Source organism: Amphiprion ocellaris, chromosome 2 (assembly GCF_022539595.1).
Source record: "Amphiprion ocellaris isolate individual 3 ecotype Okinawa chromosome 2, ASM2253959v1, whole genome shotgun sequence".
Classification (NCBI taxonomy): Eukaryota; Metazoa; Chordata; class Actinopteri; family Pomacentridae; genus Amphiprion; species Amphiprion ocellaris.
The window spans coordinates 29,225,240-29,239,968 of NC_072767.1; the positions used below are offsets into that span (position 1 = coordinate 29,225,240).

The 14,729-nt window shown below is 38.8% G+C and overlaps 2 protein-coding genes across 6 annotated transcripts in view; both read right to left on the reverse strand.

The window, feature by feature from the left end:
• si:ch211-51h4.2 (uncharacterized) overlaps positions 1-14,729 on the reverse strand; it is a 97,202-nt gene that overhangs the window by 13,901 nt on the left and 68,572 nt on the right. For all 5 annotated transcript variants that reach the window (XM_055005883.1, XM_055005878.1, XM_035958165.2 and 2 more), the window contains 2 exons: positions 14,562-14,711; positions 1,055-1,097 (listed from right to left, as the gene is read on the reverse strand). In XM_055005883.1, coding sequence (XP_054861858.1) covers positions 1,055-1,097; positions 14,562-14,711 — 193 coding nt within the window. The remainder of the gene's footprint in view (positions 1-1,054; positions 1,098-14,561; positions 14,712-14,729) is intronic.
• On the reverse strand, positions 1,607-3,925 carry LOC129347758 (golgin subfamily A member 6-like protein 2). Its single transcript, XM_055005892.1, has 2 exons — positions 2,709-3,925; positions 1,607-2,618 (listed from the first exon to the last, which is right to left on the reverse strand). The coding sequence occupies exons 1-2, from the start codon at positions 3,315-3,317 to the stop codon at positions 2,541-2,543; spliced, it is 687 nt and encodes a 228-aa protein (XP_054861867.1). The 5' UTR covers positions 3,318-3,925; the 3' UTR covers positions 1,607-2,540.

Here is a 14,729-nt window from a genome sequence, read left to right on the forward strand (position 1 = left end):
TAAAAACTACTCACATTACTATCTTTTTCATTTTTCAGCACCAGGACATGTTGCTGAAGAGTGATAAATGGTTTTTGAGTGGATATGAGTACATTTAAAAAGACTGACATAACACACTTTTAAAAAGTATCCACAGTTGTGTTTTTGCTCAGACTATTCCAAAAAAAATTAGGCAGTGTTGCTCAAGTTTACAACAAGGTCATACTTTCATAATCAGATTAGTTCTCCAAATTTGCCACAGATCTAAATTGGTTATGAATATATAACCTCGCTGCAAACTTGCAGCAACATGGCCAAAGGTTTACTATAATTACCTGCCAGAAAACTGGAAAACTATGAACAATGTCATTGTTGCCAGAAATGCTATTTACCAGAAGGTTACTGGAGGATTAGCTCTGCTGGCAAACTTATTATTATTGTCAGAACATTGCTGGAAGTTTGCCCTTAGTAGACAACACTGGTAAATCTGGAATGGTGTATTTTGGAAAGCACTCTCTTCAAGAAGTAATCAGCCACAAGTCTGCTGCTGAGCCTGATTTATAAGGTGAGTAATGGAGGCCATTTAACACTGCAGTCTATGGGGCGGCTGAATGGTGGTACTGTCACTTTGAGGCTCGTAGCTGGAATTCTAAAAGCCACTGTCCTTCAGCTGTCACACTGAATGAACGGGCACAAATTTGTCTACATGTATAATTTGTCTATAATGTATAAATTGTGCTTCAGGAGTTACAGTTGTGGTTTCCATGGCCTCAAATGTGGTGCAGATGTTCTCTGATGTTATTTAGAATATCCAGCACCATTATTGTGTGGCAGCATTATATCCAAGTAGTGTCTGAAAGCCATGAACCCTTATCCCCTTGTCAGTCTTCTGTGAAGCAAACGCTATATGGTGAGTTACTGAGCAAACAGTGGATCGTCTGAACACTGTTAGTATCAGTGAGAATGTTTCCTGGAGAAGACGTCAGTTCTGATACAAAGAGTATAGTCACGATACGCAGTTAATGCTTTTGTTTTAATAACCCTCTAAACTCCAAGCAGTTTGTGGGGGTCTTACCTTTGTCAGTGGAATGGTTGCAATCTCTCCTGCTTTTTCAGACCTGAAACAAAAAACAAGCATATATACAGGAGGAAGGTTAGTTGATCTTAAGTTTACGGAAGTGTAAGGTGGTGAGATGAGGGCTTAATTGGTCTCTCTCAGTCACTGCTGTTGTGTCACTGAGCAATGAAAATCTGCATCTAAGCAGAATGTAATGTTAAAAACCTGGAGTGACACTTCAACATACATGTTATATGTGCTGCACATAGTCATGTTATTGCGGTCAGTGACAGCATTTCTAGGAAATTATGACACTAAATATACATTTCAAGAGAAAAACCTACTGAGCACATTTCATATCTCCCTCACAGAAGCAACAAAGTGACACAGTGCGAGTCCATTTCGACTGGTATATTTCATCTATTTAAACGCAAGTGAACAGAGAAATTAAATCAGTAAGTCAGAGTGGGATCTGAATCTTAGTAATGGAATATTTTATTATTTTTTTTAAAGAAACCAATAAATGTTGAGGAATATTCCCATTCATTTCCTTCACTGTTCACTCACACTTGTACTCTGATCACAAAGTTGAGGTATGGTTTCATACTAAATTCATTTTCAGACCCTTTACATTTGTAAAAGTAACCATTTATAAAAAAAAAAAAAAAAAAAAAAAAGCTGCCCTCCACAATAATTTATCTTCATTAAGAGTCTGTTACTCTGGTAGCTGGCCAGTTCTTAGTCGACAGAGGGATCTCCTGGGAAGAAACAAGAATACTAGAGTAAAATATTGTCCTAAATATTAAATGAGCCACAAATGGTCGTAAAACATACGGCAGGTCAGGGCTAAACCTATGAATCAGTGTTTCCATTTTAAACTCTAATTTTGGCCATTTGTCAGCTGCTGCTGTAATGTGCTGTAGGTTTCATTAGTTGTTTTCCGCTTCTTTCCTCTGTAGCCAAACAAACAGAAGCAGTGATGCAAACAGCACAGGTGCACATGCTGAAATGTTAGAATCACATTATGACTTTGTTGAGCTAAATCATGTGCTCAGTACTTTAGATATCTCAATAACAACAAGCCAGTCTTTGGTATATATTCATGGTGTCTAGAAGAGTTGTAAAGACTTGGGTGAACCACTGAGATTCTATGGAGTTTCTCATTAGGCTACATCTTCCACTTACACTGCGGTCTCTTAAAAAGTCTTGAAAATGATCTGACAGAAAATCTACTTCACCTAGGATCAGGTATTTTAGATTTGCTCATTTCAATCTTTTTCTTCTTATCTTTGAAAAGCTGCTCTATTATGCAATAACATTTTTGGAGTATAAATGATAGAACACAATGTGATCCCACCTTTGTCTAAAAATGCATCTAGAATGCATCTTAGCTGCTTAGTAACTAATACAACTCAAGTATTTTCAACCCAGCGCTGTTTTATTTTCATCAGTTTGGAAAGCATCATCACTTCAAATGTATTTTCTTCACTTCAGAGAATGATCTTCAGAGGATGGCGTTTCTTCTCCATTTTGTGATGAAGGGGTCTCCTTCAAACTTTACAACGGGACTTACTGTGGTGGTCTGATTTTTGAAGAAAAGAAAACATGATAAGCATAAAGAAATGTGTTGTATTCCAGTATTAAAATGCTATATGAAACAAATACAACATACAGAGAGTGATTCATTTGGGTGGAGTTCCTCCTTGTCAGTCTCGCTTTCTGATTTCAGCATCCCACCAACCCAGCTGTTGAAGAGCGGATTTCTTCTTCCACTCTCCTTCTCATTCAGACTGAAGGAGCACGAGGTCTGCTTCTTCACCCGAGGCTGCTCTTTCTTCGGGTTGTCTTCTATTTGTTTTTTTAGGGCTTTTTCCTCATTTGATCTCCTCTCCTCCTCCTCCTCTTTCAGTTTTTCCTCCTCTTCTTTCAGTTTCTTCTTCTCTTTCAGTTTTGTCTCTTTCTCTTTCAGTTTCTCCTCCTCTTCTTTCATTTTCTCTTCCTCTTTCAGTTTCTTCTCCTTCTCTTTCAGTTTCTCCTCCTCCTCTTTCATCCTCTGCTCACTTCTTTCTTTTAGTTTTTGCATTTCATAAATTTCTTTGTCTTGTTTTTCTTTTTCTCTCCTGCATCTGTGAAGCTGATCCACAGCAGCATTTTCTCTGCGCTCCAACTCGATTTCCTTCAACTGTCTTAGCATCTTGGTCCTTCTCTCCTCTGAACTTATATTCCTGAGTGTTTTAACAATCTCCATTTCAGCCTTGAGTTGATTTAGATGCTGTGACATGTTTATTTACTCTAATATGTACACGTGCATGTTTGCATGGCGTCAGCCTGTTGTGGACGTTTGTGTTCAAATGAGGCTAGAATCCTCACTTGTAGCATTTTTCAAGAATGGAACAGAGAATTGAGGCAGCAAAAACTGCAGGAGACATGGCCTTGTGACTGTGTGATGTGGAGGGTCAGGGAACATGGGGCAGGTTAACTGACCACTGCTCAGCCTAGCATGGACACAGAACTTTGTAGTCAGCGCTAATACCCAAAAGAAACTACTGTCAGTCTGTACTTTTCTCTGCTGGAAACACATGGAGTCTGGTACAGCCTTGACAGTCACTATGAGCACATCCATGGCCTCTTGAGGAACTTTCTGTATGACTATCTGTGTTGTAGCGAAGCTCTCCTCTGAGAGGCTCCAACACTGTGTGTCTGTGAAAGATTGTCAGGGCCACCTGGTTACTGTGGGCTACTGTGAGGCTACCCCCTGTACAATTACCTAATAAAATAAGGCTATAACATGAAAAGAAAAACCACACACACACCCTGAAACTGCTTGGGGTACTGAGAAAAAAAAAAATTATATATTGCAACAAAACTGTGAGGTGACCTGAGACTACTCTGTCATTGGTAGCTTTAAATTGTCCACAGTAGTTCCCCGAGTCTGCTGCTCGTGAGATGAGCCTTTCAGAATGAGTAGCTGCAGCACAGGTTTATTTATTTCCTACAGCTGCTTCTTCTAACTCTAAAATACAGTGCCTGTCCGAAAAAAAAGTCGTCACCTGGATTTAACTAAGCAAACAGGTAAGAGCCTTCCGTTGGATAATTACTGCAGTGATGAATATGTTTCAGCTGCAGCAACTTATTTAACCTTAGCTGATGCAGTGAGGAGCTTCTCACTTCTTAAACAACCATGTCGGAAGACATATCCTATGGTCGTGGAAAGGATGTTACTCTGTTTCAGAAGGGTCAAATTATTGGCCTGCATCAAGCAAAAAAAACTGTTGAAACTACTAAAATCAGGTTAAGAACCCTCAAATGCATTATTAAAACTTGAAAGGATACTAGTAAACCGTCATCTTCGAGGAACAAATGTGGTCAGAACAAACTCTTAGATGATAGTAGGAAATCAACAGATGAATTCATGGCTATGTTTAATAGTGAAAGAAAAAGCATTTCTACATGCATAATGCAAAGGGAACTCAAGGGATTGGGACTAAACAGCTGTGTAGCTGTAAGAAAACCATTTATCAGTGAGACTAATCAGAAAATAAGGCTTCAATTTGCTAGGTAGCATAAAGATTGGACTCTGGAGCACTGAAAGAAGGTCATGTGGTCTGAGTCTAGATTTATCCTGCTCCAAAGTGATGGGTGCATCAGGGTAAGAAGAGATGTGGATGAAGTGATGCACTCATCATGGCTAGTGCCTACCAGCCTGTGGAGGTTAGGGTCATGATCTGGGGTTGGTCAGGTTCAGCAACATTATGTTCTCAAAGAATGAGGTCAGCTGACTACCTGAATATACTGAATAACCAGGTCTTTCCATCAGTGGAGTTTTTCTTCTCTGATGGCATGGGCGTGTTCCAAGATGGCAATGCCAGGATCCATGGGGCTCACATCATGAATGAATGGATCAGGAAGCATGAGACATCATTTTCACATGTGGATTGACCTCCACAGATTCCAGACCTCAGCCCCACTGAGAATCTTTAAGATGTGCTGGAGAAGACTTTGCACAGCGGTCCGACTCTCCCATCATCAATACAAGATCTTGGTAGAAAATGAATGCAACTCTGGACAGAAATAAATGCTGTGACATTGCAGAAGTTTATCGAAACGATGGCACAGCGAACGTATGTCGTTCTCAGAGCTAAAGGCGGTCCAATGAAATATTAGTGTGTGACTTTTTTTTCGGACGGGCAGAGTATCTCATAAGTAAAGCACACCAACATCTTCATGCACTCACAGCATCTGAGATACTGAGAACAAAGTACATATGGGTTCTGTAAAGCATCTTGAGAAAATCTGACCTGTATTTGGCACTATATAAATAAAACTGAACTGAACCTCTGTCGATAGTGATTTCACCACGGCAATAAGAAAAATCCTTAGCGTTAGAATAATACGTGGCTAATGTGGCTAACAGTACAATTAGCTTTGATGGTATGCCAACTGGTCAGAGTCCATGGACAAAGTAATGGTGAGGGACGTTCAGAGATGGTGGAAACTTTAAATAAATAAAACAAGGACTGGGTGGTTTAATGTGTTTTCTTGTTGTCTGTTGTATGTCAGTGAAACCAAAACTCAGTCAGCTTCAACTCTTTACATCTATTTAATTCTTTAATACTCTCTGCGCTATCCATGCGCTACATTTTAAGGACTCTGAATTCGTAATAAAGTTGTTCTTATTCACGTTTTTCTTTTTCTGCTGTCAGACAACATATCAAATATGAAATAGTGAATGAATTGAAGTTCATTTTGCATTTCATGTTAACCAGGAGTCACTTCTGAATCATTTCCAAGCTGCTGCTCTGCACTGTTAAACTACTGATTTCATACTTGTGACTTTGTCTGACCAACTCACTAAACATGAGTTTAAAACGGATGTGCTTATTCTATGTTGTTGATCACAGACACAGGGAGAGTCTTCTTCCCAAAGTTGCCACGGCCAGCAGCAGCTGAGCTGTATTTAAAGTTACTGACACTGAAATAGTTCAGAAGAAGGCTAAAAAATCTAGACGTAAATAACTACGGTCTTTGCAGTATTTTAAGTTGAAAAATTGAGAAACATTTTGGGGACATGCATAAAATGTATTATTTTGCTGAAAAGACACACAATTTGGGAACTTTAAGTAAACTAAGGTAATAAAGGTGAAAAGTGTAAAATCATTCCATGCTCACTTTGCTAGGCTTCAGTTTGTCATATTTATGATCATATTAAAAACAATAGATATGAAACGAAAGCCAGTTCGTTTATTCTTCAGCAAAATGATTCCGACAATCTTGACAGTTATTAGTAAATATGTGTGTGGATGTATTTAACACTAAACAGTAACAGTGATTGTATTTTATTATAGCATATGTGAGATATTGCTTAACGAGGCATCAGCTGGGACCTAGATTAGCAACATCCCAACATCACGCCACAATAACTCACATCTGCTTCCCTTTCTGACTTCTTTCACTTTATTCCTCTTCTGCTGCAGTGGCTGCTTAGCCAGTTTTTAAACTCTGAGTTGTTGTGACATGCTGAGCCACAGCAGGGGGATCAGAGAGACAAAACTAATTAAAAGGACAAGCAACAGCAAAGACGCCACACTCTGTGCATCATTTATGGTGCTTCAAATCGCCAAAGCTAATAAGGCTCAGACAGCCAAGGAAGAGTGTTTGTTGGTAGCTTTGAGCAAAATGCTGTGAAAGGAAACAAGCTTCAGGACTGATAACAAATGTTCAACTTTCAGAAACAAATGAAGCGATGACAGATTTCAGATCTGGGAGCAAAAATAGTGTGTTTTTCATTGCAACATTACAGTGTGCGTGTGTCAAAACGTGCACAACTACTGCCTTCTGTGACAAGTGTCAAGTGTGATGACATTGTTGAGGCAGGACAAAGAGGGTAGCTATTAGCTGATTGTATAAATAACTTCATAACTACAGATTTTCAATACAAGTTGTGTGGGTTTGTGTCATGACACACAAGGTATGTATGCTTTTTTTTTTGAACAGTGCTGGTGCAAACTTCATCTTGAGTTCAATGACATGTAGTCAGCGTTTGACCATTTACTAAACCCCACCATCCTGTTTGTCACTGTTACGTTTCAAATGCATCCAGCACTTCCCATTTGCAATTACTACAATCACTGAAGCAGATAAACTCCTCAAAATAAGTTGGATGGCAACAGGGTGCATATTAGATTTGCCTTTTTTTTTGGGTCATGTCTGACTGTAAAAAAAAATAAAACTCCAGTCTATGTTTTTATACCACAAATACATTAAAATACACAGCATCTTCTCTCAGAAAGGGTAATATTTTTCATACATCTCAATACACATAACCAGGCAAATAAGCCAAAAAAGCCCATTTGAGAATAACTAAGAATTGCAAAAATAAATGAATATGTTCTTTCCACAAACACATACGAACATGTATGAAATCTACACAAAACTTTTTTAACCTACATTGGCTTTTGAAAATGAGTCTGTTCAGTAATCTGCATATGACTTATTGAACCACACAAAGCATGACCTGAACTGGGTTAGTTCTAGCTTAACTTGTGACCCCAAATAGAATTATAAAGATATACAAAGTCTTTGTCAAGGCATCGTTTGCTTCCTACTGCAGGTAATAAGATGTCTTGTGAATGCTGGCAGCTTAACATTACACACCCATTCACAGCACTTTGGTCTTGTCATTTAGGACAATAAAAAAAAGACACAACCTTCCAGACTATAGACACTGAATGACGGTCCAAATGCACCTTACTGGCATTTGCAGAAATCCAGAATTATGTTACCCAGTCTCACTTCCAAAGCCATGAATAGACAGCCACTTTTTGCTAGATAGCAAACGATCCAACATGATAAAAGCAGGAACATGTAATTACAGCTTTTTACACAAATATGCATGGAAATGGGCTGGGAAGTCCACCACCAGTTGCTGTACTTTGATGGCAGGTGGCTATCCTGAGGCAAGGCGCTAATCCGGTTGCTGCAGCGTTTTGCTGCACAGAGTGCCAGTCTGGCACATTTGACACTTGTTCTCTGAATGAAAGCATGCAAGACTCCTGCTCATCCGTCCCAGTGAGGAAGGATAAGGTTACAGCACTGATGGGAACATGTGGCTTGTTTTCATGGTCTTACCTTGGTGCTGAAGGGATGAAGAATGTCATGTGCACTCTGCTGTCAAAGGCAGCTGTCACACCTAGTTTAAATTCTAAATTGCTATAGTTTACTGACTCCTTAAAAGATTCACAGATGCAGAGGAGAGGTACGGGGTACAGACAACTTCATGAAGGGAAACTGGCAAATTCTTAGTTTTTGCTTTATTCTTTTTTACTGTTAAGCATGCTCTAATCATCGTTTAAATAAATGATGAAAAGACAGAAGACTGGAGGTAAAGTGACAGAAAGGAAGAAACCAAAAACTATATCAACAGTACAAAAAGTAAAATTTTGATTATTCCTACTCTTAGTAATATTGGGGGCATGCAAAGTACTGATTGCTTCCTTTGCCGTCCACAAACATAAAGGCAAATTGAAAGTCTCTAAACATGAAAAATTTTCCTTCTGTCTTAGGTCTGTACTTTGATATATTTGTACAACTAATCTGAGCTATTGCAGGAAAAAAATCCTTTCTGTGTTTAGGTTTGTAATGTTAACTTTCCTAATCCTAGCTGTAAATGTTGTTCCAGTCTGACAAATCAGGGGTAAACACACCTTAACTACTGAACTTGAAAAACAAGGTAGCAGGTGAAATTATACAATTAACGTCTCTGTTTAACCTTGTTTCCGATACTGCATCACAGATCATCTATAGCTTTGTAAAATGCAGAGGATCTTCTAATAACATTCAAACATCACATTCTTCATAAATAATTAACTGTTATATTTCAGCTCCATTAATTTAATCTAATTTGACTTTGCCAGGTATATGTTCTGTAGTTCTGAAACATTGAAATGCTCAACAACTCCAATGCTATTTAAAATAACTCTATTGTGTTTGAACTGCAATGAAGTCAGAATTTTTCAGTTAATCATTTGTTTTTGAAACCAATTCGGTCTTTTTATTTATTCATTTAGGGACAAGTCATTTGTGAAAGCACTTCTTGCCCTGAGGTTACAATAAATACTGCATCGCTATATTTCCACTATAATCAATAACAGCGCAACACCAGGAGTATGAGCAGTACAAAACTAGCGTGCATGCAGTGAAGAAATCCACATATCAGAGCACTCCTCTATCTATATTTTTCATACAAGGTGTGAATGGCCCTATTACTCAGAAATGCATCAAAAAGTATCACTTGATTTTGTTGAAATAATCCACCAGTATACACAAAATGACTATTTTATTCAAACAGTGTTTTCAACTTGGAGTCTTGATAACATGTCAGCATTTATTTGCCACTACTAACTGGTGGCTTAGTAATTTCATCCCCCATTAATGAGTCTACCGAAGTCTGCAGATGTGAACTCATCCATTTAACACAAACTTGTTGAAAACTTGAAGCTTAATATCAACATGCTGGGTCTAAACACTGAAGACACAACAATCCTACAATGAAAGCTCGCTGTCTTGTTTTTTTCACAAACCCATGTGCTCGCAGGTGTTGTCAGTAAAAAGACTGATTCCGCAGCAGATCCGCTTTGCCATGTGCTGCTAAACAGCATCCCTGAGGAGCAGTGTCAGGTGTCCAATAACTTCACCAAAACTCACATTCCCCGAAGGAGAAACTGGAACTACAATCTTTGCATATCTTGTGAATATGCAAGACAAAACTGTACGACAATGAATGAAGCATCAACAGAGGACACACTGTAGAACACAAGCAACAATGTAGGAACAAAATGAGACGTTTGACTAATTTTATATGTTGAAACTTTACAGCATCTTAAACCCAGGCCATGGCATTTAACTCTACATCAAGGTCACCAGGACATTCAAAGTCGACCATATATGATATTCTCAGGGTGTTTCTGTATGCAAATGAGCCTATATGTGCTCAAGAGTAGAACAGGAGAGATTCGTCATTGTTCCTAAGAAAAAGGTGAGAGCGTATATGTGTGAACTTTCCTTGTGTAAATGGACAGTTTCTACACTCACATGCTTTGATGAATGAGGCACGACTATCCCAGTCTTGGGAACAGCGACTCCCGACCTTTTCAAGACCTACAAATGCTCTATAACCACTTGCACCTTTTTCCAACCAGAAGTCCCAAATGTTTAGAAAATTGCCTGTCTGAAAGCAGACTGTTTCAGATTCCATTGACACATAAGGTTGCAGAATCCTCTGTCCTCACTTTTGTCTTTATTATTACCCCTTTCATTCTACGTGAAGCACATAATTGCTCTAAAAGACTGAAAAGAAGAGGAGAACAAGGTTAGAGGACTGGGATTTGAACAACCATGTGTGCCTGATAAATGCTATTCCTCAACCAATAAAAATAAATCCACTAGGGGGCAATGTCGGTCTAGGAAAGCTCTGCCATTGCAGGCAGTGGAGAGCACCTGTCACTGAGGTTGCTTCAGCCATGTGGGTCACAGGAGCTCCAGTTTTTTAAGGAGATGAACAATGAACAGTGATGGGTAGAGGGGAAAAGAATAACACAGAAATAAAAATTCATGCCAAGCAATCAGAAAGAAAAATGGTTGTTCTGCAAATCAGCGTAATGAAAGAGGATTTAATGGAAAGGGAAGACCCGAGCCAGGAAGCGATTACAATTCAAAGATGCTTTGAAATAATTACATATTCAGTACAAGAGCTGTTAATTGTGCACATTCACACAATTCTCTGCTGATGTATCATCCCTGTCACCTTTGGGCATCCATGGAATAGCATACAGTGCAGTGCTGATGACAAAAAGCTACCTTAGTATCAAAAATGGAAATCCGGTGCCGTTTTTTATGCTCTTATAATGGGTGTGGACAATGTAATGGATTCAAAAGTGTTCCATACCTGCCAAATTATTTAAAGGATGACGTGATATCAGCGATATCTGACAATGTGTTATTGTACCCCCAACAACACAGGATGATAAATCTGAAACAGTTGCTTTGATAGACTGTGGTTCAGTATTTTAAAGGTGTACACTACCAGTCAAAAGTTTGGACACATCTTCTCATTTAATGGTTTTTCTTTATTTTCTTGAATATTTACATTGTAGATTCCCACTGAAGATATCAAAACTACAAATGAACACATATGGAATTATGTAGTAAACAATAAAGTGTGAAATGAATCAAAACATGTTTTATATTTTAGATTCTTCAAAATAGCCACCCTTTGCTTTGATTACTGCTTTGCACACTCTTGGCATTCTCTTGAAGAGCTTCATGAGGTAGTCACTTGAAATGGTTTTCACTTCACAGGTGTGCCTTGCCAAAGTTAATTTGTGGAATTTCTTGCCTTCTTAATGGGGTTGGGACCACCAGTTGTGTTGTGCAGAAGTCAGGTTGGTACACAGTTGACAGCCCTATTTGACAACTTTTAGAATCTATGTTATGGCAAGAACCAATCAGCTAAATAAAGAGAAATAACAGTCCATCATTGCTTTAAGAACTGAAGGTCAGTCAGTCTGGAAAATCGCAAAAACTTTGAATGTATCCTCAAGTGCAATTGCAAAGTACCATCAAGCACTACAGTGAAACTGGCTCACATGAGGACGGCCCCAGGAAGGGAAAAGCAAGAGTCACCTCTGTTGCTGAGGATTAGTTCATACAAGTCACCAGCCTCAGAAATCACAAGTTAACAGCATCTCAGAATAGAGCCCAGATAAATGCCACAGACACATCTCTACATCAACTATTCAGAGGAGACTACACAAATCAGGCACTTGTGGTCAAACAGCTGCTCAGAAACCACTACTAATGAAAAGCAACACGCAGAAAAGATATGTTTGGGCCATGAGACACAAGGAATGGACATTAGACCAGTAGAAATCTGTGCTTTGGTTTGATGAATCCAAATTTGAGATCTTTGGTTCTACCCACTGAGTCTTTGTGCAATGCAGAAAGACATGCATGCATGGTTCCCATGGTGAAGCATGGAGGAGGAGGTGTGATGGTGTGGGGGTGCTTTGCTGGTGACACTGTTGGAGATTTATTCAAAACTGAAAGCAAACTCAACCAGCATGACTACCACAGCATCCTGCAGAAACATGCCATCCCATCCTGTTTGTGTTTAGTTGGACCATCATATATTTTCCAACAGGGCAATGACCCTAAACACACCTCCAGGCTGTGTAAGGACTATTTGACCAAGAAGGAGAGTGATGGAGTGCTGCGTCAGATGACCTGGCCTCCACAGTCACCTGACCTAAACCCAGTAAAGATGGTTTGGGATGAGATGGACCACAGAGTGAAGGCAAAAGGGCCAACAATCTCTGGGAACTCCTTCAAGACTGTTGGAAAACTATTTCAGGTGACTACCTCATGAAGTTCAATGACAGAATGCCAAGAGTGTGCAAAGCAGTAGTCAGAGCAAAGGGTGGCTATTTTGAAGAATCTAAAACACAAAACATGTTTTGACTTATTTCACACTTTTTTGTTTACCACATAATTCCATATGTGTTCATTCATAGTTTTGCCTTCAGTGATAATCTACAATGTAAATAGTCAAGAAAATAAAGAAAAGCTATTAAATGAGAAGATGTGTCAAAACGTTTGACTGGTAGTGTAGCTCGTAAGTATATCACTATCTATACCCATATATCTTGTGATATATATACTTTTCAATCCTTCATAACAATGTTAAGCTTTTGAAGAAATAAGTAAGTAGACTTTGAGTTGATATGGTCCACGAACTGGGTCATTCCATTAAAAATCTTGTAAACGGGTTACCTTACAAGACCCCCAAAACTCTTTTAGAGTCTCCAATTGGATTAAATGAAATATTTAAACAATCTGTCTATTCCAGCAAAGATCAGACATGTCCAAAGTTAAATTGACTGGAATCAGACTTTCTTTGAATTCAAACCTCTCATTTATCAGGAGAACAGATTACTGGAACTCAAGCAACCAGTAACAGGTGTGAGATTTTGGGACAAGCAAACATTTGATCCCCTTGACATTTTGCCACAATTGTCATAATTTTAAATAATTTTAAAAAATGATCAGTCAGATGGAAAAAATAAGTTCTAAGCCTTTTATTTATCACACCTTTAAATCCATTCAAATTGGTATCAAGATTCCAGATTAGGTTCTAATAGTTAGGACGTCCTTAGAAAGTGACAGATGGAACCTGTCTTACCTAAACCTCTGACATTTACAGTCTGCTGTTCCCTTTGCTACTGCAGTGTGTGCTGCCATGATGCAAAGATCTACAGAGCTTTCTTAGGCCTTCAAATAAAAGATTGTGGATGCCTATAAGTCTGGCAAAAGATTTAAAAAGAATATTTGTCACAAATATTTTGACTGAGAGGAACATTATCTACAAGTGATTTCAAACAAATTTGTGCAGCACTGGTTGTCCCAGCAAATTCAGAACCCAGAGCTGAGCATTTGATGCAAAAACAAGTATCCAAGGATCTCACTACCTCATCCCAGGTTCTGCAAGTCTCTCAGCAACTGCCCATACCAAAGGGCTGTCTACATTTAGAGATTAATTGTACACATTTTACTGGCATAGGAGGCCTCTGCTATCTAAAAAGAACATTAGAGCAAAACTACAGTTTGCCAGTGACTAAAAGAAGCCTTTTTGGAATAACAAGCACTGGACAGATGATTCAAACACAGTTTTGTTTGGCCACTCTAAGACTTAAGAGGTTTGGTGAAGACCAAAGACAGCTTTTTCAGAGAGGAACCTCATATCAGATGTGAAGCATGATAGTGTAAATGTTCTGGTTTGGGGCTGCTTCACTGCCTCAAGTACTGGACAGCTTGCAGTCATTGATTTTGCATCACAATAAGAGTGTTCAAAGATAACATGAGGCCATTGGTCCAAAAGTTAAAGTTAAGATGGAGCTTTAAACAGGGTAATGATCCTAAGCACGCTAACAAATCCACCAAGGTGGCTTGAAGAAAATAAATGGACAGTCGTGAAATGGATGTGTCGAAGACCAGATTTGCAGCTCACTGAAATGTTGTGGGGGGATTTGAAATTGGCAGCGAAGGCAAGAAAACCTTCAAACACCTTGCAAGTCAATAAATTTAGTATGGAAGAGTGGTCAAAATTTTCAGCAATTTGGTGTCAGACAATGCTCGACAATTATGTAGAACTACAAGATGTTATTTCTGCAGAAGGGAGCAATACCTACTTCTGATGCCACAGATGCATTTCCAAAGAAGAATATTGCATTTATTTATATTTTTCTGAATGAACTGAAAAGCTAACTTTCCATGTAATTGTATTTAAGCGTATCATTTTCGTGTGTAGGGCAAAGTTTCACAGGTGGTTAAATAATGGCTTGTCCAAATATGTCAAAAAAGTCAACAATTTCCAATAAATACAACAATAAATCCTGGTTCAATTCTTACAGGGAAATAACTGTTTGTTATGATGAATGACAAAAACAGAAGAGGTAAAAATTCCAATACTCACTGTTCTAGTGAGATGTTAGAGTAGAAATAGGGGGAGACTGAGGATGGAGGACCAGAAGGGCTGCTGTAGTCGGGCTGAGTTGTCGTCTCTGCTGCCATCCTCCTTTCTGGTAACGACGTCTGAGGCACAATTTCCAGCACTGCCCAACACCTAAAATACAAAAAGTAA